The sequence below is a fragment of the Ascaphus truei genome, chromosome 19, assembly GCF_040206685.1.
Source record: "Ascaphus truei isolate aAscTru1 chromosome 19, aAscTru1.hap1, whole genome shotgun sequence".
NCBI classification, from domain to species: Eukaryota; Metazoa; Chordata; class Amphibia; order Anura; family Ascaphidae; genus Ascaphus; species Ascaphus truei.
The window spans coordinates 32,088,095-32,115,688 of NC_134501.1; the positions used below are offsets into that span (position 1 = coordinate 32,088,095).

The 27,594-nt window shown below is 43.4% G+C and overlaps 1 protein-coding gene across 1 annotated transcript in view; it reads right to left on the reverse strand.

Moving 5' to 3' along the window:
- LCAT (lecithin-cholesterol acyltransferase) overlaps positions 1–22,278 on the reverse strand; it is a 79,838-nt gene extending 57,560 nt beyond the window's left edge. The window contains exon 1 of the mRNA XM_075577092.1: positions 22,023–22,278. Within this exon, the coding sequence (XP_075433207.1) occupies positions 22,023–22,185 (163 nt within the window). The 5' untranslated portion in view covers positions 22,186–22,278. The remainder of the gene's footprint in view (positions 1–22,022) is intronic.
- Positions 22,279–27,594: the final 5,316 nt, after the last annotated feature.

The window sequence follows — 27,594 nt, forward strand, 5'->3', positions numbered from 1 at the left end:
AACTGTTGTGACAACACTGCCCCTAGTCTTATCTCTGATGCATCGGTTTGCATTACAAAAGGCCTGTTGAAGTCTGGGCTTCTAAGGATGGGACCCTCTGATAGACACATTTTTATGTCCTCAAAGGCTCTCTGACACTCCCTTGACCATACCACTTGTGTAGGGGCACACTTTTTTGTGAGGTCCGTTAAAGGGGCTGCCACTTCCGAGTAGTTGGGAATGAACCGCCGATAGTACCCTGCTAAACCCAGCAGAGAGTGTACCTGCGTTTTTGTTTGGGGGGGTCGGAACTTCTTTCAGGGCAACTACCTTGTCGGCTAGTGGCCTTACTTTTCCACCTCCCACTGCATACCCTAAGTATTTGGTTTCCGCCTTACCTAAGGCACATTTCTTAGGGTTGGCTATGAGCCCTGCCTCTCTTAGAGATTTGAGGACCGCTTTCAGCCTATTTAGATGGGCCCACCAGTGTTTACTATAAATGACAATGTCATCTAGGTAGGCTGCGGCATAAGCCCTATGGGGTCTCAGCACTTTATCCATGAGTCTCTGAAATGTGGCTGGGGCTCCATGCAGTCCAAATGGCATTGTCACAAACTGGTATAAACCCATGGGAGTGGCAAAGGCTGTTTTGCACTTGGACTTTTCCTCTAAAGGTATTTGCCAGTATCCGTTTGTTAAGTCCAGCGTGGATATATATTCCGCGTTACCAAGGGCGCCAATTAACTCGTCCACCCTTGGCATTGGATATGCGTCAAACTTGGATACCGCATTAACCTTTCGGAGGTCCACACAAAATCTTACCTTCCCATCGGGTTTAGGGACCATAACTAGTGGACTACACCACTCACTGCATGATTCCTCAATCACTCCTAAGTGTAACATTTCGTGTACCTCCTTCTTTACCAGGGCCCTATGACTTTCAGGCAACCTATAAGGACGGGAATGTACTTTTACCCCAGGTGCTGTCTCAATCACATGTGAAATTAAATTAGTTTGCACTGGCAAATCAGAAAAACATAATGGAATTGTGTAATTATTTCTAACAAGTCCCCTTTTTGCTCAGAGGACAACTGTCTACCCATTGGGATTTTATCGTCAGCCACGATGTTCTCCCGTGGGGGCTGAGGACCCAAGTCAGTTTCCTCCTCCACCGGGTGGATGAATAGAGACCGCTGCATCTTCCAGGGTTTCAGCAAGTTCACATAGTAAATTTGTTTACGTTTCCTGGACCCTGGTTGAGCGATCTCGTAATCCACATCACCCGTGCGGCGGAGTACTTCGAATGGGCCCTGCCATTTGGCTAGGAGTTTGCTCTCACAACTGGGTAGCAACAACATCACCTGATCTCCTGGGTGAAAAACTCTCATACACTGCCGACACGTTTAAATCGAGCAGGGCTAGTTCCGCAAGCCGGGGGATGCCCCGGCTTGCTAGCCCCACTCCCTCGGCGTGCCGCGTGTCACCGATGCGCGGTCACGCGTCATCGGGTGTCAGCGCCCCCTGCACGCGCGTCCAGGGCTCCCCGAGGGAGCCCTGATGTCCCGCGATTGCGGGACGGCGGCAGGGGGTTCCGGGGGACCCGGCGGACCCGGCAGCGGTAGGGAGAGCGCCCCGATCGGAGGGCGCTCTTCCGCTGCTTCGGCGCGCGCCCGGCACCCTCCGGCGCGCGCCAGGTTACTGCTGCGGCAGAGAACGGGCAAATGCTCGAATAAACTCTGCCGCAGCAGTATGAGCATTTTGATTGTAATGTCTCTCCTGACTGTCCTGGGCTGATCTAAGATTCTCCCTAGCAAAATGCCTGACCACTTCTAGGCGCGTCCTAAGGTCCAATACATATTGCAGGGTATTCTTAGACGGGGACCGCTGTTCCTCCCAGGACACCTTTAGGAGGTCTAGGATACCCCGGGGTTGGCGCCATACAACAGTTCAAATGGAGAGAATCCCGTGGAGGCCTGGGAAACTTCCCGCACTGCAAACAGCAGAAAGGGGAGAAGGTCATCCCAGGCTCTCTTCTCTGAATCTACAAATTTCCTCAGCATCCCTTTTAGAGTTTGGTTAAATCTTTCCACCAATCCGTCAGTCTGTGGATGGTAGACTGATGTCCAAACAGACTTGACCTCTAGTAATTTTAAGACATCCTTCATCAGTTTAGCCATAAAATTTGAACCTTGGTCTGTCAACATAACCTGGGGAAGTCCAACCCGTGAACAGCTCCAACAACTTGTTGGCTACTTGCTTCGCCGTTGCTGTTCTCAGGGGGAACGCCTCAGGATATCTTGTTGCATAGTCAACTATTACAAGAATAAACCTGTGTCCTTTCGCAGAAGATTCTAGAGGTCCTACCAAGTCTACCCCAATCCTCTCAAAGGGAACTGACACCAAGGGTAGAGGAACCAAAGGGGCTGTTTTTTGTCCCTTTGGACTAGTTAGCTGGCACTCCGGACATGCCGCAAATAACTTAGCAATATCACTATGCATCCCTGGCCAATAGAATCAGGACGAAATACGGTCCAATGTTTTATCCCTGCCAAGGTGGCCACCCCAAGGGACAGTATGGGCTAGAGTGAACACAGATTTAACAAACACTTTGGGAACCAATATCTGTCTGGTGACCTCCCCTGTTTGTGTATGCCTATTCACCCTATACATGATATCATTTGATAATTCAAAATGGGGGAATACTATCACCCCCTGTGCATTCAATATCTGCTCATCAATTTTTACCACCTTATCATACTGTCTAGCAAGGACTGGGTCTTCCCTTTGCCTCTGGCGAGAATCAGGGAGGTATAGGTCTGGTAAATCTCCAGGGCCCATATCCCCCTCCCTCTGGCCATCCCCAGCCATCACTTGTGACTTCTGGCTACTAGAATGGTAACCTTGAGACCCAGATTTCTGCAACCAGTCCTGTTTGTCAGAACGTCTTTGCTTCCGAGTCTTTGGAACCCGGTGTCTACTGGGAAAAAGGTCTGCCGAGAAGGGGAACAGTTTGCCAGGGTTCTCCTGAGCCATAGAATAAGGCTCCTCGTGAGAGACTGAAGCCATTAGGTACGAAAAGAAAGGCTAGTCCCGGCCAAGCACAACGGGGGGCAGGGAGCCAAGGAGCGACTCCTACTTCGAGGTAGGTCTCCTGACCTTTAACCTGTAGCCGGATTTTGGCCGTCGGATACCATTTTACATCGTTGTGTATACATTCTATACTCTATGGAGAGTCAAAAGAACATACACTGGCGACACACTTTATTCGAGCTCGGCTAGTCCCACGAATTCGGGTATACCCGGGTGTATTGAGGTTTGTGACTGTTTTCTGCCCGAGTGCATTGAGGTATTTTCCAGGCAGGGATTGAAGCATTTTATTCCCGCTGGCTGCAATACTGCACAGTATATATATATATACTGCATTACAATTCATGAATTTATGCCATCTGGTAGACACGCGAAGCATTGCAGCCTATTAAATCCTAATCATTATCATTTAACAGATCAGCCGCCCGTCAGCCAGGCATGAACCCAGGCTGGGAAGGCAAACGCAACGGGGCTTGTCAGAGGTGAGGAGCGGCGCATTCCAGGTATCTGCCAGGTACATACTGGGTATTTGCTCGAATAAAGTGTGTCGGTGTAGTACGTTAGGCGGTAACAGTTCCTGGAAGACCAGAGTTTTCCCAGAGCCCGAATCTACAAGGGCCTGGACGTTTTTTCCCCCAACCTGGGCTGGAAGTAGCCAGGGCTTGTAATTTTCCCCAGTGAAGACTGAGGCGACGGTCCGGCGGAAGGAACAATTCATCTGTGGACAGTCCACATGCCAGTGGCCTTGTTCTCCGTAGGCGGAACATGGAGAGGGTTCCCTCACAGGAGGGGGCCATGGATAGCGCTCCGCTGGATCGGATACTGGAGACCAGGCATCTGGTGGGTCCTGTGGGCGACGTCCTCGGAAGTTCCTCTCATTTGGCGACAAGCCGACATCAGGAAGGGGATGAGGGTCTCGGCGGTGCCCGGCATTTTGACTTCTTCCTTGTTAGAAGGACTGCTCCTTTCGTGGCACTTGGCGGTTGCGCATGGAGGGGCCGTATTTTCCCCGTTGTTCCAATCTCCCTCTTTGGGTCTCCGCAAGTGCTGGCGAAGTTGGATCCGTCGGGTCCAGGGCACTCGCCTGATCCTCGGCCCTAAGGAAGTTCTCAACGAGTCGGACCGCCAAAGCTAGGGATTCAGCAGCATGGTGTTTTACCCATGAGCATGCGGAAGGGGGTATTATCTGTAGGAATTGTTCCAAAACCACTTGCTCAAGAATTGCCTCCTTTGTGCGCTCCTCGGGTTGTATCCAGCGAGTACACACGTCCAATAACCGCTGAGCGAGGACCCGGGGTCTCATGTTAGCGGTGTACTTCAGGTTCCGGAACTGCTGCCGGTAGGTCTCTGGGGTCAGACCTAAACGATCCAGTATGGCGGCTTTAACTTGTTGGTAGTCCATTGCCTGATCTGCTGGGAGGCCCTGATATGAGGCCTGGGCTTCTCCTATGAGGAGCAGGGCCAAAGCAGTTGCCAAGCGATCTGTAGCCCAGCCCTGAGCTTCGGCAACCCTTTCAAATGTCAGTAGAAAAGCCTCTAGATCCTCGTTCGGAGTCATTTTCCTCAGGAGGACCGGGGGTTTGTTCGCAAGTTCTGGACTGGCAGACCCCTGGAATTGGGTCAGCAGCTTGGCCATCTGCTCATCCTGTGCTGCCTGCTGCTAGGATAGGAGCTGGGTTTGCTGTTCCAATAGTAGTTGGGCCTGCTCCTGCATTAACAGTCCCTGCTGTTTGGTCTGCTTCTGCATAACAGTCCCTGCTGTCTGGTCTGCTCGCACAGAAACTCTTAAAAAAATTCTTCAATTTTTCTCATTTGTGTGTGTGTGTGTGGCCCTTCAACTGCAGGGGCCTCTCAAAATCCCGGCACTTCTGACACCATATGTTGCAGGGTACATGCAACCACACACGCGGGTTCTATTGATAAGGCTTCTTTATTGAGCCTTAAAAACATACAGCACACAAAACAAAATAGCTTCTCTTCAGCATACAAAAACAAAATAGCTTCTCTTCAGCAGACAAAAACAAAATAGCTTCTCTTTAGTATAGAAACCAAGGCAGCTTCTCTTCAGCATGCAGGACACTGACAGTTCATCACACATGTACTTTAAAAAAACAGACCTTATAGCAATAATCTCTTCAGTATTTCAGTCCTGTCTCCTGACCAGCTAGCCTGCATGTGTGTACAGCCTGGGGGTTTTAAAACACCTTGATCATGCAGCTGGGGTCAGACTAATTAAGCAGCCCTTCTCAACTGAACTTAACCTCGTCACTGCTGCACTGCAATCCTAAACATAGGTTTGCCAGGTATATGGCTGGTGACGTTCATTCACCCTGTCACACACATATACAGATGTGGCCAAAGTTATTGCACCTGCTTATAGCACAGAATATTGCATTAGAACACATAATATCGCATATTTTCTATAGGATTCATTGATGAATGGCAGAGTATCCAAGAATATCCCACAACAACGTACCAGCAAGAGCAATAACCACCTTGCCTATATGTTTAATAATAAAAAGAAGTGGATCAAGATAACATGTAATGCAACTTAAATACCATTAAATCATTGAGTATGGAATTTTTCCACCTTTACTTCTTAGTGAATAGCCCCACCCCTTAACACCGCAAAACAAGACCCATCTTCATTATAATATACATACTTTGTAGGTACTGCACCGACACACTTTATTTGAGCAAATACCCAGTATGTACCTGGCAGATACCTGGAATGCGCCGCTCCTCACCTCTGACAAGCCCCGTTGCATTTGCCTTCCTAGCCTGGGTTCATGCCTGGCTGATGGGCGGCTGATCTGTTAAATGATAATGATTAGGATTTAATAGGCTGCAATGCTTCGCGTGTCTACCAGATGGCATAAATTCATGAATTGTAATGCAGTATATATATATATATATATATATATACTGTGCAGTATTGCAGCCAGCGGGAATAAAATGCTTCAATCCCTGCCTGGAAAATACCTCAATACACTCGGGCAGAAAACAGTCACAAACCTCAATACACCCGGGTATACCCGAATTCGTGGGACTAGCCGAGCTCGAATAAAGTGTGTCGCCAGTGTAGTACAGTAAGTTATCACTTTAAAGGCAAGGTGAATGCTAACCTTCCTTTTGTACCTTTACCCTCCTCTCTGCATCTACCTAAAACACCTTCTTTCATTGTTCACTTATTTTCTCCTGTTACACAGTTGGAAGCTTCTAAGCTGATTTTCTCTTCTCCCGCTACCATGTGATCTCTCGATCCTATCCCATCACACCTTATCAGATCTCTTACTCCTGTGTTAGTCCCCATTCTCGCCCATATTTTCAATTCTTCCCTGTCACATCTATTCTCATAAACATATCCCTCCTGCCTTTTCCCTCCAAATTGCTAGAATGTCTTGTGTTCTCCCATATGACCAACTTTCTTAATTCCCATGCCCTCCTGGACCCTTTACAATCTTGCTTTCATACAGCTCAGTCAACAGAGACGGTGCTTACTAAAGCAGCCAATAATCTACAGGAAGCAAAATTCCATGGTTATTTATCCCTACTGCTCGATCTCTCTGCTGCATTTGATATTGTCGATCACTCTCATCTCCTTCATATGCTAAACTCCCTTGGTATCCACAACAAAGCTCTATCCTGGTTCTCATCACATCTCATTTTCAGTATTTGTTTCAAACATTTCCTCATCTCCTGTCAATCTGTCTGTCAGTGTACCTCAAGGCTCTGTCCTGGGACCTCTCATTTTCTCTCTCTACATCACTTTGGGACCTCATCAACTCGTTTAGCCTTAGGTATCATCTCTATGCACGTGATACACCAATATATCTTTCCACCTCTACCCTCACACCTGCAATTCAGTCCCAGGTTTCCGATTACATTCTGGCTACATCCTCGTGGATAGTGCTCCGCCGCCTTAAACATAAGATGTCTAAAACTGAGCTATCTTCGAGATTTGGGCCGTCAGATAGGGCATGGAAACTCCGTACCGACATTCCCCAGATAGGGTCTGGTGGGGAGGCAGAATGGCTGCTGGACTGACGTAACACTGTTCCGGCTGCTAAAATAAGTGCCAGAACAATGTTCCAGTGTGTTCCGGTACCACTCTATGCCTGATCCAGCTTCCCTTAAAAAATTATGATGCTTCCACCAATAGCAGAATCTTCCCTTCCCTCACTACAAAACAAAGATATATATATAAATATAAATATATATATATATAAATATAAATATATATATATATATATATATATATATATATATATATATATATACAAACAGAAAAAGACTGCGCTCCTCAGGTGTAAACTGACACTGATAATATAATTGAAAAGTACTAATCTGACGTCAGCAATAATGAACTGGCATACTGTATAAATGATGTAAACCTGTGATGGCTGATTGACTACACACTATTAAAAAACACAAAAATATGATTGATTATAAGTATTAAAATAGCTGAATGTTAAAAGCTACTGATTGCCATGCTATACCATTTGAGAGATGGAAATATAATATGTGCAACCAAAATACCGTTAATAAATGAAAAGAATGTGTATTGAGAACCACACAGATGGATTCCCCCCAAATCCAGAAAAAATACCAAAATGAAAATATCAAAAATGAAAATAAAAAATAAAAATAAACAAAGGGTCCATGGATTAGGATCTGGCTGCTCTCCGCAAGGTCAACGACCTCCCAGAAATCTGCGAACAACAAGAAAAGAAAGCGCCCGATCCTAGTGCAGCATGAAAAAATACAATTTAATAAAAAATGGTAGATCCAACAAATGTAAACTCACAAACAGATAAAAGGTAAAAGCATGTAATGAGTATACTCATTTGCCAACTGCACAACGATGTTGCTCCACTTGCACGCCACTCTCTCCTTGTGTGAAGTACCAGCTTCTTTGAACCGTCGTCCGGTAGAGGTAACAGGAACTACACAGCCCTTCACAGTATGACCCGGAAGTCCACCACCCTCTCAGTGGTATCCGGATGGGAGGTATGGTAAGTGTGACTCCGCAGGGTGAATGTGAGTCCCAGCAACACACAAAATGTCCCAAGAGCGTCCGTGGTGTATTAGCAGTGAACTGGTGAGTATTGAATAAATTCACAATAGCTTAAAAAACTCTTCCCTACGCGTTTCTTCACTCTCACGGTGATTTCATCAGGGGATATGTGACGGAAGTACGTCATGCTATTTATACAAGTATGTGTCAATCAAACCAACTACTGGTTAATTGCTAACAATTAAATTAAAAACACGTGAATGGACTTGATTGGTATTGCAAATAATGAAGGAAGACAACCAATGTCCTATACACTTTACAATATTTAAACACTTCATAGCCTATAATTAAATATAAGATAGAGTGAATGCACAATTAAAGTGATACAGAAAATATAAACAGTTTGTAGGTCTAGGATGACAAATAACGATAATATTTATTCATGTCTGCATCGGTTTTTTTCCCTTGATTTTATACTGATATAAGAAATTTATGGGTGAATGTTCAATTCTTATTATCCCTAATTGGCATACACCCCAAGATATATAAAACACACAAAAAGGTATGTTGCTCAACACAATTATATGTGGTTAACTCAGACCCTAAATAATACTAACTAATTAATTTGGTAAAAATATATTAATCCAAAAACAAGCCAGTTAAATATAAAGAAAAGAGCCTAATGGTGCTGGGGGATAAATATAAATATCCACCACACAAAAAAGACAAAGACAATCCCCTTAATAGCACTCTAAATTACACCACCAAGAATCTAAAAAAGAAAGATATAGCTCAAAAGAACCAAATGCTTTGCCGAGACTGAAAATTGAACAGATGTTTATTTGTAAGTACAGCAAGACACACTAATTTAAAAACATAGACATACTAAAGACAGCCAAAAAATAATATATGTGAAAAGTGACTATATATCAAGGAATACTGTGTACCTAACAAAAAGCTAAATTCTATCTAAATAACAATAAATATATATATATATATATATATATATATATATATATATATACTAAATAATGATACCAAATAAGCTTAATGAAACAAAAATTAAAGAGAATACACATATATATATATATATATATATATATATATATATATATATATATATATATATATATATATATATATATATATATATTTCCCACTGGTATAAATGCCTGATTCCAAGATATAAAATACAAATCACAGCATTGGAACAAGTATATAATCAAAAACCAGCCCTGGGAAAAGAAAAAGGGAGGGGGGAGACATACAGGGGAGATGAGTAAAAAATCTCACACCCTAGACAGTAATACCAAAAAAATGAACACTGACTACTGATGCAGCAAGGAATTAACACATAATAACTATAATAAACATATGAGCAAAGAGAAGCAAAGCATATAGAACACACAATAGTGTACTGTAAATCACTGCGAGGACAAGTGATGCCAAGACAGCAGGGAGAGATAATACTCAGCTGTAGCTCAGTTGCAAGAGGCATCAGTCCATGATAAGAACGTTGGCAGTGTTGCATCGGTAACTCAGAATAAGATAGGGAAATCCATATTGCTGCATCAGTTCAGTGGTGAAGTCACATCAGAAAAAAATCACATGAAGGCTGTCTCTAGTTAACACTCAACGCGTTTCACCCGTCGGTGGGCTTCTTCCCGGAGTAGAAGCCCACCGACGGGTGAAACGCGTTGAGTGTTAACTAGAGACAGCCTTCATGTGATTTTTTTCTGATGTGACTTCACCACTGAACTGATGCAGCAATATGGATTTCCCTATCTTATTCTGAGTTACCGATGCAACACTGCCAACATTCTTATCATGGACTGATGCCTCTTGCAACTGAGCTACAGCTGAGTATTATCTCTCCCTGCTGTCTTGGCATCACTTGTCCTCGCAGTGATTTACACTATTGTGTGTTCTATATGCTTTGCTTCTGTTTGCTCATATGTTTATTATAGTTATTATGTGTTAATTCCTTGCTGTATCAGTAGTCAGTGTTCATTTTTTTGGTATTACTGTCTAGGGTGTGAGATTTTTTACTCATCTCCCCTGTATGTCTCCCCCCTCCCTTTTTCTTTTCCCAGGGCTGGTTTTTGATTATATACTTGTTCCAATGCTGTGATTTGTATTTTATATCTTGGAATCAGGCATTTATACCAGTGGGAAATATATATATATATATGTATTCTCTTTAATTTTTGTTTCATTAAGCTTATTTGGTATCATTATTTAGTATATATATATATATACATATATATATATATATATATATATATATATATATATATATATTTATTGTTATTTAGATAGAATTTAGCTTTTTGTTAGGTACACAGTATTCCTTGATATATAGTCACTTTTCACATATATTATTTTTTGGCTGTCTTTAGTATGTCTATGTTTTTAAATTAGTGTGTCTTGCTGTACTTACAAATAAAAATCTGTTCAATTTTCAGTCTCGGCAAAGCATTTGGTTCTTTTGAGCTATATCTTTCTTTTTTAGATTCTTGGTGGTGTAATTTAGAGTGCTATTAAGGGGATTGTCTTTGTCTTTTTTGTGTGTTGAACCCCAAGATATATGTTGAAAAACCCATTAGTATCCTAATTGATGATATTCTGTTGCAGACAGGAATGCCATTACCTACATATTACCGACCATATGGAAACAATGAATAACAATGATGAACAAAAATGATATATTATTATGATTAGAAACAAAATCCTAAATGCCTGTGTCCCATGTCTACCCCAATTAGATAGGCATGAAAACTCAGACATGGGCCATTAGGATATATATAATAATACAACCATATTGTTGAAAGGAAGAAAAGACCACACTATAAAAAGTGAATTGGGATGTTTAAATGATTAAGTATATATAATATTTTTATGATTTAAAATGATAGGAGAACGATTGACCCCATCTTATGTATCTAATTGACCTATGTGTAGAGGGTTAATAGGGGTATATTATTCAATATCCCTCTTCGCAAGAGAAACAGGAGAACTGGCTAACTCAGACTTTGTATCCCACAGTCACCTGCATAACAAAATGAAAAGCAAATGCATCCCGGCACATGTATCTATGCTGGCAAAGGGTTTCTATAGTTATGTTAACTTAATTAATTAATGTGAACCCTAAACATGTGTCAATGATTGATTATATCCAATGGAAATATAAATAATTTTGAAAAGAAAACCTTCATGTAAAAAATTGGAAGGCATATAGGTGCAAAAAATTAATTAAAAATATTAAATGTTAAAATATTACCTCTAATCTAATTTTTATATGTAATATATGTGTATATGTGTTTATTAATAATATATTTGTGATTTTTTTCTTTGTGATTTTTTAATTATTTTTAATAAACCTTAATAATTGTGTCAATTGAATATGTGTTTTTTGAAAAAGTGATTTTATTATTGTTATTTATATATTGCCTATTGATAATTATATTAATAATAATGATTTTTAAAAATATTAATATGTGTCGTGAGTGATTCTATGAGAATATATCTATACAGAAATGAACAGACCAGGAATGGACACTACCCGAGACAGATATGGAGGGAACATGACAAGCATGTTCAACCCAGACCTCCATATCAATGCCCTATGAGAAGCTCCTCTAAGATGACTGTACTGACATCTATGCAGTCATTTAAACCGGATGGACTTAGAGTATTTAGAACATAAATCCAGTATGTTTCACGAAGGTTGAGGCTTTTATGTCTGTCACCACTCAGTAGGGTTGATTTTATATTTTCTATACCCATTATTCTGAGTGTTACTGGATCTTGGTTATGTTTTAGTTGATAATGGCGTGACCGACTGTGTGTTTGTAGCCCATGAATAATGTTCCTACGATGTTCCAAAAACCTAGTGCTTAGGGCTCTCGCCGTCCGGCCAATATATTGTAGCCCACATGGGCACATGATAGCATAAACCACAAAGCTGGTTAAACAATTAATGTGACCCTGGACAGGATGAGTGGATCCATTTGAAGCAGATACAATGGAATTGGATGTGTTAAGATGTTTGCAAGTAATACACCTGCTACGTTTACAATGAAAGTTTCCATTAGAATGGTTTTTACTTTCACAGATGCCTTCTACACTTTTTAATCTGCTTGGTGCTAAAATGGATTTGATGTTCCTTGCTTTTTTGAAAACTACTGGAGTCCTAAAAGGTAGCTTGTTTCCAATTATTGGATCATTTCTCAATATGTTCCAATGAGAATTTAAAATGGATTTTATTTTAGAGAATGAGTTATTATACTGAGTGATAAAAGATGGTACATCAAATTTATTTTCTATCTTACTCACCACTGTCTTATTTTTCTCTACTTTTGATTTGCTTTTATCCAGTAGTTCACATCTCTCTAAAGCCCCTACCTGTCTGAATGTGTGGGTGATGATATCCTTGTCGTATCCCTTATTGATGAATTTATTGACTAAAACATCCCCCTGGGCCAGATAGTCAGAGTCCAGAGAACAATTTCTCCGGACCCTTAAAAACTGACCACGGGGGATATTTTCAAGCCATTTACCATAGTGGTTACTGTTATTGTGTATATATCCATTCGCGGACACTTTTTTGAAAAATGTTTTGGTAATGATGTTATCCTCACTATCCACACTAAGTTCTAAATCAAGAAAGGTGATAATGGATTTATTAATCTCAGATGTGAACCTCAACCCCATATTGTTATCATTGAAAGTAGCAAAGATGTCCAATAGTTCCTGCTCTGGGCCATCCCATATAAATAATAGGTCATCAATGAAACGGCCATAGAACACAAGTCCCGCCCCCAGCCTTGCATTATGCCACACATGGATGCTCTCCCACAGCCCCATGTATAGGTTTGCGTAGCTGGGGGCAAACCTCGTGCCCATGGCCGTTCCACAGACCTGTAGGTAATATTGGTCTTCGAATAAAAAATAATTATGTTCTAAAATAAATCTAATGGCCTTCAAAATGAATTCTCTTTGTACATATTCCATTTTCGTATCTGTCTCCAAAAATGTGTCAATGGCCTGTATACCTTTTTCGTGGTCAATGCACGTATATAGAGATGCCACGTCACACGTGGCCCACACATACGTGGACTTCCAGGGAATGTTAGAAATTAAGTCGATGACGTGCAGCATGTCCCTGATGTGTGACCTCAATTTTGCCACAATTGGTTATAAATAATAATCTACATACTGGGACACGCTGGACGTCATCGACTCAACACCCGATACTATGGGTCTTCCTGGTGGTGCCCTTAACTCTTTATGTATTTTCAGTATATGGTAAAAGACTGGTGTCCTCGGGTGGCGTTTATATAGAAATTCAGATTTATTTATTACATTTTGCACTTGGGCATCCATCAGCAGAGTTTTTAATTGTAATTGATATTCAATTAGGGGGTCCTCATTTAGTGTAACATAATAAGCCTCATCATCTAGTTGGCGTTTGGCTTCTACTATATATAGTTCCCTGTTTTGCAATACTATTCCACCCCCCTTGTCTGCCTGTCTTATGACCACATTCTTATTTTGGCTTAGTTCATCTAAGGCTCGTTGTTCATTTGGGTGTAGATTTTTTCTTTTTAATGTTGGTGTTTCTTCACAAAGTTTTTCAAAGTCTCGTAAGACTAAGGTGTAGAATGTGTCTATAAATCCACCTTTAGACAGGTACGGAAAAAATGTTGATCTTGGGACAAAGGGGGAATGTAGAATCTGAGGTTCAGTATTCACCAATGATTCATCTCTTACAGTAACTGACATTTCTACTGGAGTTTGTGTAAAATGTTGAGTGAATAGATCGAAATTTGGAAGTGTTCGTATATTTGTGGATTCCACATTCGAATTGGTTTCAATTAGTAATTGTTCATCCGGATTTTGTGACTGCATAGATAGCTGGGATGCCATTAACCTTATACAATTTTGTTCTTGTGTGCTAAATAGCACCTCTTTCTCTCTGCTTTTGATGGCAAAGTGTCTCATGAGAGTGACCTTCCTTATGTATCTGTTCAGATCAACAAACAGATTAAACTTATTTGGTGTGCTGCTAGGTGCAAATGATAAACCCTTAGCCAGCAACGACACATGATGAGCCGATAATACAAAACTAGACAAATTGAAAATACCGTGACTCTCTGGCGTCAAAAGTCTCAGTTTGCTTGTCTCCTTTCTTTGCTGCCGTTTCCCTCCTCTTCTTCCTCTGTGTCTCGTTTTCTGCACGGTGTTGTTGATGGTGTAGTTTGGTTCCATAATGGGTATATTTTCTCTTTTTTCTCTAGAGCCTCGTGTTGGCTCACCATCTCTAAAAAAGAAGCAGTATGAGAAACAGATTTTTTATCCTTACTACAAGATGGTTTAACTAAATCTTTATTTTGTGTCTTGGGTATGGTACCACTAGTAGCCTTTTTATTTGTAATATTGTTTTCTGCAATCCTTGATTCCCTCTCATCTCCCAGTACATCAAATCTGTTATCAACAGACGTGGGTTGGGGGGATTTAGTATTAGAACCAGTACGTCCTTTTCTATCCTTATGATTTGATCTAGAAAAATGTTTAAAGACTTTTGGTTTCTCTGAATGTGCATAATTGGGTTCTTTACTATATTCTCTTTTTCTACTAGTTTTCCGTCCATATTTGTGTGGAGTATAAATTCTTCACTATCAATAAAGGGAGCAATTGATTCTTGTAAATCTTCAATTTCTTTTTCTAAACTTATTAGTTTATCTTCACGATAGGAAATGAGGAGTCTTATTAAAGCAAATGAACAATTCTCCAATTCGGATTCTATCAATTGCTCCCTTTATTGATAGTGAAGAATTTAAAGAACTAGATGATCTAGTCTCAATGAGAGTTCTTAAATATGAGGAGGATATCCTAGAAAGGAAAGATAATAAATTTGAAATGGATGTTGTCGATTACGCAACAGATAGGGTGCGAAATTGGAAAAGAAATAAAAGGGATAGTTCACATCACTATACTCCACACAAATATGGACGGAAAACTAGTAGAAAAAGAGAATATAGTAAAGAACCCAATTATGCACATACAGAGAAACCAAAAGTCTTTAAACATTTTTCTAGATCAAATCATAAGGATAGAAAAGGACGTACTGGTTCTAATACTAAATCCCCCCAACCCACGTCTGTTGATAACAGATTTGATGTACTGGGAGATGAGAGGGAATCAAGGATTGCAGAAAACAATATTACAAATAAAAAGGCTACTAGTGGTACCATACCCAAGACACAAAATAAAGATTTAGTTAAACCATCTTGTAGTAAGGATAAAAAATCTTTTTCTCATACTGCTTCTTTTTTAGAGATGGTGAGCCAACACGAGGCTCTAGAGAAAAAAAGGAAATATACCCATTATGGAATCAAACTACACCATCAACAACACCGTGCAGAAAACGAGACACCGAGGAAGAAGAGGAGGGAAACGGCAGCAAAGAAAGGAGACAAGCAAACTGAGACTTTTGACGCCAGAGAGTCATGGTATTTTCAATTTGTCTAGTTTTGTATTATCGGCTCATCATGTGTCGTTGCTGGCTAAGGGTTTATCATTTGCACCTAGCAGCACACCAAATAAGTTTAATCTGTTTGTTGATCTGAACAGATACATAAGGAAGGTCACTCTCATGAGACACTTTGCCATCAAAAGCAGAGAGAAAGAGGTGCTATTTAGCACACAAGAACAAAATTGTATAAGGTTAATGGCATCCCAGCTATCTATGCAGTCACAAAATCTGGATGAACAATTACTGATTGAAACTAATTCGAATGTGGAATCCACAAATATACGAACACTTCCAAATTTCGATCTATTCACTCAACATTTTACACAAACTCCAGTAGAAATGTCAGTTACTGTAAGAGATGAATCATTGGTGAATACTGAACCTCAGATTCTACATTCCCCCTTTGTCCCAAGATCAACATTTTTTCCGTACCTGTCTAAAGGTGGATTTATAGACACATTCTACACCTTAGTCTTACGAGACTTTGAAAAACTTTGTGAAGAAACACCAACATTAAAAAGAAAAAATCTACACCCAAATGAACAACGAGCCTTAGATGAACTAAGCCAAAATAAGAATGTGGTCATAAGACAGGCAGACAAGGGGGGTGGAATAGTATTGCAAAACAGGGAACTATATATAGTAGAAGCCAAATGCCAACTAGATGATGAGGCTTATTATGTTACACTAAATGAGGACCCCCTAATTGAATATCAATTACAATTAAAAACTCTACTGATGGATGCCCAAGTGCAAAATTTAATAAATAAATCTGAATTTGAATTTCTATATAAACGCCACCCAAGGACACCAGTCTTTTACCATATACCGAAAATACATAAAGAGTTAAGGGCACCACCAGGAAGACCCATAGTATCGGGTGTTGAGTCGATGACGTCCAGCGTGTCCCAGTATGTAGATTATTATTTACAACCAATTGTGGCAAAATTGAGGTCACACATCAGGGACACGCTGCACGTCATCGACTTAATTTCTAACATTCCCTGGAAGTCCACGTATGTGTGGGCAACGTGTGACGTGGCATCTCTATATACGTGCATTGACCACGAAAAAGGTATACAGGCCATTGACACATTTTTGGAGACAGATACGAAAATGGAATATGTACAAAGAGAATTCATTTTGAAGGCCATTAGATTTATTTCAGAACATAATTATTTTTTATTCGAAGACCAATATTACCTACAGGTCTGTGGAACGGCCATGGGCACGAGGTTTGCCCCCAGCTACGCAAACCTATACATGGGGCTGTGGGAGAGCATCCATGTGTGGGATAATGCAAGGCTGGGGGCGGGACTTGTGTTCTATGGCCGTTTCATTGATGACCTATTATTTATATGGGATGGCCCAGAGCAGGAACTATTGGACATCTTTGCTACTTTCAATGATAACAATATGGGGTTGAGGTTCACATCTGAGATTAATAAATCCATTATCACCTTTCTTGATTTAGAACTTAGTGTGGATAGTGAGGATAACATCATTACCAAAACATTTTTCAAAAAAGTGTCCGCGAATGGATATATACACAATAACAGTAACCACTATGGTAAAAAGCTTGAAAATATCCCCCGTGGTCAGTTTTTAAGGGTCCGGAGAAATTGTTCTCTGGACTTTGACTATCTGGCCCAGGGGGATGTTTTAGTCAATAAATTCATCAATAAGGGATACGACAAGGATATCATCACCCACACATTCAGACAGGTAGGGGCTTTAGAGAGATGTGAACTACTGGATAAAAGCAAATCAAAAGTAGAGAAAAATAAGACAGTGGTGAGTAAGATAGAAAATAAATTTGATGTACCATCTTTTATCACTCAGTATAATAACTCATTCTCTAAAATAAAATCCATTTTAAATTCTCATTGGAACATATTGAGAAATGATCCAATAATTGGAAACAAGCTACCTTTTAGGACTCCAGTAGTTTTCAAAAAAGCAAGGAAAATCAAATCCATTTTAGCACCAAGCAGATTAAAAAGTGTAGAAGGCATCTGTGAAAGTAAAAACCATTCTAATGGAAACTTTCATTGTAAACGTAGCAGGTGTATTACTTGCCAACATCTTAACACATCCAATTCCATTGTATCTGCTTCAAATGGATCCACTCATCCTGTCCAGGGTCACATTAATTGTTTAACCAGCTTTGTGGTTTATGCTATCATGTGCCCATGTGGGCTACAATATATTGGCCGGACGGCGAGAGCCCTAAGCACTAGGTTTTTGGAACATCGTAGGAACATTATTCATGGGCTACAAACACACAGTCGGTCACGCCATTATCAACTAAAACATAAGGAACCACACAAATAATCAGGAGATTATATACAGCCCCCTGTAGTTGCACTCAAAGTAAATGACAAAAGAGTTGTGATGTCAATGAAGGTATATGGCAATGAATAGCCAAATCCTAGTATAGGATACACAGACAAAATGGTCGCACTACTAACTAAAAATAACAAAACTTTAATAATCTATGCTATAAAAACCGATGAAACACAATAAAAAATGCATACAAGTGCATCGATAAAAATCCCCAAATGTGTAGGGTAACGGTACTTATTGAACACTATGTCCCTTTCTCCTGCTCCCGCTGCAGGTGTCACTTACCCTGCGGCTGGAATTGGTTTTGCTGGGGATACACTGTTTGAGTTATGGGTTTTGTTAGGTTCCCCTAACAGCTGTGACCTTATTGAGATGGTCTAGGGAGTAGATTAACCCATCCCTTTCACACACAGTGTGTACTTATAGAGGCCCTACCAGGTGTATCCCTATACTGCAATACCCAGTCTGTTGTGTATACCTTTATGCAATAGTCTGCAGCCTGTTATATAGCAGTTTGGATCACTATACAGCTATCTGGAACACATAGTGTTCAATAAGTACCGTTACCCTACACATTTGGGGATTTTTATCGATGCACTTGTATGCATTTTTTATTGTGTTTCGTCGGTCTCTGAACAGGTAACAGAAATGGAATGACACGTGCCTTTCCACATGCACCGCTCGCGCCTCTTCTGCTTTTGGTTTGGAGCATCTTCAATTGGTTGAAGTACCATGTGACATGTTCCATTTTTTTTAAATTATGTGACATCATCTTTAAGGGTGATGTCACATCCTTTAAAAAAAAAAAAGGCTGCCATCACTTGGTACAGGAACCAATGGGTTTTTGAGACATACCACATGGTACACTCACAATCCCATTGGGTTCATTGATTCTTGTGTTGTTTAGGTTTATTTTAGGTTGCGCATTAGCTATAGTGGCTTATAATGCCCATATTATATGGGCATGATGCACCACTGTGCCAATCAATGGGTAGAGGGGGGGGATAGTTGCCGCTAGCTGCTAAGGTAATGAAGCTGTTTTTATTCAAATTTAAATATTAGTGTGTGCGCAGGGGTCTCCAGAGCAGAACCTCATTAATTTCAGGTCCAGGGACCCCATGCTTCCCGAGTTACAGACCCTGTTATGGGGTGCCGGTATCCCCATGCAAAGTTTGAATGTCACATGACCGGGAAATTTAAAGGCATAGTAGATACCGGCACCCCATACCGGGGCCTGTAACTCTGGAAGCAGGGGTCCCTGGGCCTGAAATCAATGCGGTTCTGCTCCAGAAACCGCCTGCTCATGCAAACTAGTATTACAATTTTAATAAAAACACTGCGATCGCCTGTGAGAGCTGTGCAGGGAGAGGCGGCTCCCCCTGTGCAGCTCAGATTGCGATAAATTCACAGGGGAAGAACTTGGAAAAAATCTGAGCGACTTTGCTGCTACGTCGTGCGGTTTTGGCATTTTCCTACCTCACGGTTTGAGATTCTTTCTGAATACCGTGATAACACAAATTACAAACTGTTCGGTGGGAATAAGCCCAACCTTGCGAGGTAGCAGTAAACTCATCGAATAGGCCCATGGTTTGAAATAAAAATGCCTTGGTGCTAATGGGACAAAGTAACATCTCACCTCGACTTTTGGATAAAAAGAAATGTACAGTAGATTACTGAAATTCAAGTATATGCTCATACATCATGCTTATCAGGGTTACATTTCTTACGCTCCATCCAGGATCATGCTTGGTATAGAGCAGGGGGGGGGGCAATTCCAGTCCTCAAGGGCCACTAACAGGTCAGGTTTTAAGCATATCCTTACTTCAGCACAGGTTGCTCAATCCATTAAATCAGTTGATGACTGAGCCACTTATTAAGCACCTGTGCTGAAGCAGGGTGATCCTTAAAACCTGACCTGTTGGTGGACTTGAGGACTAGAGTTGGCCACTCCTGGTGTAAAGGAAAGAATCAAATAATAGCTTGGTGACCACTCCTGCAAGATAAATGAGGAGCTGCAAAAGGGGTTGGAGAGTTTCCGAAGTGAATGAAAACTATCACAGCCACAATGATCGTCTCCCCCTATTTTATTAAATGCAATAACAGTTGCACATGGTAATAGCAGTCCAAAGTTCTTGTTGCTATGTACACACACACACAGAAAAGATCTGAGAGATTTCACAAACCTCTGTACACATCTACCTCTATTCAGCACTTTTCTCTCAAATTCACACTATTCTGTACCCATAAAAAAGAGACAGACTACAATGAATTTACAGTACATAGCAACACTGGGAAATATAAGGTGCTGTATGAATTATGTTCAATAATCTCTGATTTATACTGTACTAAAGGTAAATTGCACTCTTATCAAATGTTCACATCGGCATCTCCTGGAAGTACAGCTGTAGCAAGCCTTAATGTCTTCGGGGTGGCAGACGATATGGTCTCCCATGCCATATTTATGACATGTCTCTGCCACGTGATATACAATGCATTCAAGATAGACGCAGATTAAAAGCTCAACTTGTACTGAATAAACCCTCCAATGTACAGTATAGATTTCATATGGGCACAGAAAGTCTCTCGCTGGAATCGTGGGTAAAAAAATGCCGACTGTAGGAAAATCTTGAACATTTGCTTGGCCACGCACGTGGCAACTACCCTTGAAAGCGAAGCGGTTAATTAAAATGTTTTTAACTAGATTAAATGGGGTTAAGATTTCTGATTTTTTTTTTTTTTACTTTTACATAAACTATAGAAAACCGCCCGCTTTTGCAGTGTTAATGTTTTATTTATCTCTACATGCTTACAAATTTGTTCATATATATGGTAATTTTTTGGTATCGGACTACAAGGTGATATAGCTAAAAAAGGTATTTTGCTGTAAATATGGAGAGGAACTTTGAACCTCATAAAATATGATACCTGTTGTAGAACATGTTGTAACATCAGTATCATACGTTTTGGTTGCTTTTGCCTTCCATGTATCTCCAAGTACAATGTTGATCATATTAAGGGTACAAAGTATCCCTACTTGCGCTTTGAAAACCTACAGTACAATTCCATAACATAAACACTTTTACATTAGATCCATAAAAAGATCTGCTACATTGTTCCCAATATCCACTTCTAATGCCATTGTAACATCTGACTGCACTAGTTAATCACCTGGTTGTACCTTTAGACAAGTCATTGTTTGAAAGGGTTTAGGTTTTGTTGGTAGCTGCTACTTTGTATTTTAGGCTATCTATGTATTGTTTTCCAGGTTCAGGCTTTTCCTTTCTTTTATGTGGTTAACTCGTTTTTAGTCGTAATATATTACTGTTTTAATCCTAAAAATTCACTTTTCTGTGTGAAACGTCATTCCTATGGTAGGGGGCCCAATACATTACTGTCAACGTTTTAAAAACCTACAAAGCTACGTGGTAAAATACCCCTCCCTATTATGAATAAACTCCCATTTTAAAGTACAAAACAGATCCATTTGGGAATAAATATGAAACTTACGTTTATGACTGAATTACGCTTCCAGTTTCTGAACAAATGTACAAGAGGAATTTGTCAAGCATAAAAAGTGATACGTGTATTTTAGGCAGTAAAACAATACTTAAACATGTTCTTAGAAAAGTTAATAGGTAATACAGAAATATTTAGCTCATGTTGATGCCAGGGGTCATTTCTTAGCGTGTAGCTGCAAAACTGTTGCAACAACAGACAGACCTAAATTAATCTAAAAAAAAAACAAATGTTTTAAATGAAATTTTGGTAGAATTTTGTTGTTTTATAAATCCGGTGCCATTATATTATGCAACTCCCTGAGATATTTGTTACTTCCTGAGCAGAATTAATGTTAGAACTTACAAGCAGAGGAGTTGTACTGTACGATCAGTAACTATAGGTGCAGTGAGTCTGATCTAACGAGCAACATTACCAATACCTGACTTAAATGCATACAGTAGGAGCAGGCTGCAAGCGCTTAGTCACAGCAGTTTTGTCACTTATCTTGCATACAGCACACGGTTAAAGTTGAAATAAAGGTGGTAACCTGTATCTTACCCAGCATTACAGGATGAGTGTTGTTGGTCAATGCAGCTTCAGGTGTACTACTTGGAGGAAACAAGACGTTCAGAAGCCAGAAGGCTCTTCCAGGCTGGAAATTAATAATGCACAATAATAGGAACAAGGGGCACAGATGAGGGAAACCCGTACAATTCGCCATGACTTTCTGTAGCTGAATGCAGCTCACTGGGCAATGACCATGTAATCAGAAGAGGTTAGAGTTAGGGTTATTAGGACAAAGAAAGACACAGTGATAAGAGGGAGGGAGCAAGAGAATCAGGACTGGATGCAACCAGTTCGAGAGAACATATTACACACAGATAAGGAGATAAATCAGGATTTACAAGTTAATAGATAATGTATGCTACAGACACATTCTGCATTGTGATCTGTTCAGCACAGACCACACTGGTAGCGGTAGAAGTCCCACTGCCCTTTATCGCCATTTAAAAGTTCTATGCCAAAATATATATGTAACGGTATTTCTGGCCCGGCCTGACCCACCCAATCTCACATTGGCCCCTGTGGTCTAACCGGCCCCCATTACAGTGTGATAGTGTCGGGTGGTGCACCTGTTGGCTACAGGACTCCTGAGTCTCCCGCATGATGGTGTGTGGGGAGGACCCGTCCAGACAGGCAGCTGAGGTAGTGTGCTGAATCTCACCTTGTTCCAGTGCAGCGCCTCCACCTCATCAGGGTCCCTGCGTCCGCAAGGGGATGATCCTGTTGAGGAACTCCTCCGTGGTGCAACCTCCTGTGTAATCATTTGACTCTCACACACAGGGGTCTTTCTGATTAGCTCCATCTTTATTGTCACGGTGGGCATAGCTGCCCTCCACAATGGGGTATCTTTAGCCGGTCATTGTGCCCGTGCTTCCCTTTGACAGGTACGTCTCCTTGATCAGGGATTCACTCCTCTGTGCCAGGTCCCTGGACACAGACTCCTATCAGCCACTATAACATAATCATCCACTATACTAGCCTTGAACTAGAACTTTCCAGCAACTAACTTTTAGACACAGTGCTGTGCCTTATGTAACTTCTGAGGCTGACACACCTCTGACATCACTAACCATGGAGTCAGAGCATGTGACCAGTCCCATCCATACACAGGGCACCCCACCAGGGTGTGAGGGAAAACCTCCATGATTACTGCTGGCATGCCCACACTTACCAGGCCTTACTGCTAGCAGGAGAGATGACTGTAGGCATTTTACATGACCGCTACATTCTCCCCCTGGTAAATCCCATCGTCCTCGCTGGGACCTAAATTTGTATACCTCTTTCCAGGAAGCACTGTAACACAAAACATAATAACATCACACAAATTTTCTCATAATGCAGTACAAATGAATACAGTACATTCCGCCAAGCCCGCCCCGACCAGCAGCCACGAACCCGCGTGATGCACAGTACCACCTAAAAATAGTGATAGGGGTCCGGTTTCTTTACTTCTCTACCCCCCATATCCAGAACTGTTACTGAGAAATGCCTGGGTAATCCCCTCTCTGGTCTATATGTTACTCTGTGTTTATAGATATTTCTCCCAATGGCCCATATGCGGATTAAATGTTCTATCCGTTCCTCTGCCTTCTTTCCTATCACGGAACTCCCTCTCCCCACTAGGTGCATTTCTATGGCCTCCCTAAGCCACCTATCCCGGTTGTCCTCTATCTCATCCATGAGAGGCTCAGGGACATACGGGTACTCCAACCCGTGGGAAGATTTATACCGAGCCATTATGGTTCTCTCGGCCCTACTAATTCTAGTCAGGTCAGCCTTACCTGCCCTCCCAGGCAGCACCCATGAGAGGGGTTCATCAGGGTCTACAGGGTCTGACAAGATGCTGGGACCCATAGGCTCTATCTCCCCATTCTCTATTTGAAGCCAGCGCTCCTCCAACTCCCTGTCCCTCTGTTCTGGGGTAAACTCTCCCACCGCCCACCAATAGTCCACTACATCCTCTCGCCGGATGAGGAACCGAGTACGGTCCATCCAGGCCGAGTACCCTTCAAATAATGGGGCCCACCACCGGTTCTCCCGGAATCTGTTTGACCCTCCTGAGTCCCTGTCATCGTCCATGGAAAATACCCCTGATGACCGCTCAGATCGCGGTACAGACCACCTAGACGACCCTGGGGCCTTTTTTACCGGCGCCGGAACTGCAGGGGGCAACCACCGGCCTTCCGCAGCCGCTCTCAATTCTCCCCCTCCCCTGGAGATACCTTCCGTAGCGCCACTGCGCTGTCTTTCCCCAGTCCGTCTCACCTCCCCTTCTGAGGAAATGTCCACTGATTCCAGGCTAGGCGGGGAACCCGGGGACCGTGTGACAGGGGTAGGGGCTTTAGCTAGGGCATGGGGTTGGGCATACGGACGGGGTAGCGATTGCCACGGGGCTGCGACCCGTTCCTGGCTGTCCGTAGATATTTCAAAGGATGATACTTCACCCTCCTCAGTCCTCAGATCGCCCGTCCAGCTTCTGAGCCGTTGAGGTGATTGGGGACCTTCCCCCAATCGCCGAAGCGTCGCTGCAACTTCTCCATGGGTTCCGCCGTCACCACCGGAAGCGATGTCTTCCCCGGAACCGGAAGCGTCGCCATCTTGCGTGGGACCCCCATGCGGGATCTCTTCTTCCACGACGACATCCGGTTGCTCCGCCGTCGCCGCCGGAAGTGATGCCGTCACTCCACGTGCGCTCGGGGCCTGGCGCGGCCCTTCCAGCGCTTCGCCGTCTGCTGCAACCAAGTAAGTAATAGGGCTGCTTGGCTAACCATCCGCAGGGGTGTAGGCGTTTCTCTCCCGTCTCCTAGATCAGGTCCTGGGATGGCGGGACTCCGTCTGTCGGCTCGCCGATCTGCAGGGGACGCCCTGTTCTCAAGGCCACCACTCACCCCACGGGGTGTCGCCCTTCCGGTCTGCCTTCTTGGCTCCGCTTTTAACACCGCCAGCTCACGAAGGTCCTCGTCCGAGTAATCCCCTTTCCCTGACTTAGGGGTCTCCGAGCGGAGTGAAAGTCTCTTTTCCCCGATTACGGGGGGTGCTTCAACCGCCTCGATCGCCACTGACCCAGCCGACTTGACCGGCTCCAGTCCCTTGGCTCCGGGACTTGCGCGGTTGATCCATAGCGCGCCCCGGGATTCGGCGGAGCGCCTTGCCATGTCCACCGGGGGGTCAGCAGGCTGGATTGGAATAAATGTGGGCATAGGCCACAGGTACAATGTCCCGCAATGAGGGCAACGTGCCGCCGTATTGACCGTGCCTCCGGGCAGCCCACATTGTAGGCAGAGCCCGACCACCGTCTCGGTGTTGGCCACCCTCACTACTAGCAACCCGCCGGGTACTGAGTAGGGTTGGGTGGAGACCATCGTGCCCACAGTGGAGGAGCAGGCCATTCTTTGTACAGGAGCCACTTCCTGTATAGGTCTCTTTGTCTCAGTGGTTCCTCGCAACTGACTGGTGGAAGTTGCTGGATCCGCCACTCCTTGCTTCGGCTCCTCCCTTCTCTGACAGAGCTGGAACCCGCCCCCAGGGGTTGCAATTATGGGCGGGTCCCACAGGGGAATATCATGCCCCTTAATTAAGGCCGCGCCTTTCTCAGTCCTGGTGGGCGCGGTTAGCGTTGTCGCGCCAATTTCCTCCTCAGAGCTGGAGTCTTTCCCCGCGGCTAGTTCCCGCCTTCTCCTTGCAGCAGCTTTTTGCACAAGGTACCCTTCTTTCTTGCAACTTATCTCCACGGCCGGAACTACTTTTTGTAGTGGCGCCGTCTGAATATCAGTCCCTGGGCCCAGTGGGTGCATCCCCACAGGCCATAGTTGAAATTCACTCCCCCTGGTAGAAATCAGGGGAGGGTCCCATAGACTAAGCGGTTGACTCAGCACAGGGGCTGAGTTAGTCACTGTCCATCCCGGCGCAGCCATAGCTTTCGCGCCATGCCCCCCATCAGGGCGGGGCTCTGCTGTTCGCGCCATTCCTGGCCAGCTCTTTGCAAGTCCTGCATCAGCCATTTTTTCTGCGACTGGCCCATGCGGTTTCCCTAGCAAGCGGGAACCGCCATTTTGGTTGATTTTTACGCCCAAAAAGTCCATTTGTTTGCTTTCCTCACGGGGTTCTCCCCCAATTATTACAATTTCCTCACACTCTTCAAGGGTGGCCCCTCGCTGTCCCAAACAGGATAAAAACGGGGCAGCCACAGCCTTCGCTCCGCTCCAGAGCAGACTGGTTAACGATAACTCGGCGACTGTTTGCTCTTCAGTGGGTTGCACGCCACGGGTGCCCTCCCCATCAGCCTCTGTCCGCCATTTCATGTTCTCCACCCCACGCGGATCCTCCACTCTCTCGTAACAGTTATCGTACATGGGGCTCCACTCTGCGGGGCAGCCACCACACCGGTACAATAAAGATTAGCTTCAGATGCACCACCACATATGTACCTTATCTAGGTGTGACCCAGTGTTGCACTACCTCAGGCTAGGCTCACTCTCTCAGTGTCTGCTGTGACTCCTTCCTCCCAGTCTGTGCTCCCTATGGTAAGTGTCCGGAATGGGCTAGGTACTCTGGCTCTGCCATGCAGTACTTGGGGCGTCTACCTGTCTTGGTCAGCCTAGCGCAGACCCTCTCCAGGATTCCTGACCATGTTAACAGGCTATCCCTTCTGGCATCCTACCAACTAGCACTGCCTCAAGGTGACTCGGTCAGCTATAGCCCGGCTCCAAACCCCTCACTCCTTTCAGGCCCCTAGGTTGTCCCTGCGAACTGACAATATCCCGTCAGCCCCTGACCACCCCTAGGTCCGTCCCTACGCAGCACAGAGTGGCAGCAGACTCTATCCCTGTTTCCCAGTGTGCCTAGCTAGAGCCTGTCCTGATGACAGATCTGATCTCAGCAGCTCGCCTCCAAATGTAACAGAATTTCTGGCCCGGCCTGACCCACCCAATCTCACATTGGCCCCTGTGGTCTAACCGGCCCCCATTACAGTGTGGTAGTGTCGGGTGGTGCACCTGTTGGCTACAGGACTCCTGAGTCTCCCGCATGATGGTGTGTGGGGAGGACCCGTCCAGAGAGGCAGCTGAGGTAGTGTGCTGAATCTCACCTAGTTCCAGTGCAGCGCCTCCACCTCATCAGGGTCCCTGCGTCCGCAAGGGGATGATCCTGTTGAGGAACTCCTCCGTGGTGCAACCTCCTGTGTAATCATTTGACTCTCACACACAGGGGTCTTTCTGATTAGCTCCATCTTTATTGTCACGGTGGGCATAGCTGCCCTCCACAATGGGGTATCTTTAGCCGGTCATTGTGCCCGTGCTTCCCTTTGACAGGTACGTCTCCTTGATCAGGGATTCACTCCTCTGTGCCAGGTCCCTGGACACAGACTCCTATCAGCCACTATAACATAATCATCCACTATACTAGCCTTGAACTAGAACTTTCCAGCAACTAACTTTTAGACACAGTGCTGTGCCTTATGTAACTTCTGAGGCTGACACACCTCTGACATCACTAACCATGGAGTCAGAGCATGTGACCAGTCCCATCCATACACAGGGCACCCCACCAGGGTGTGAGGGAAAACCTC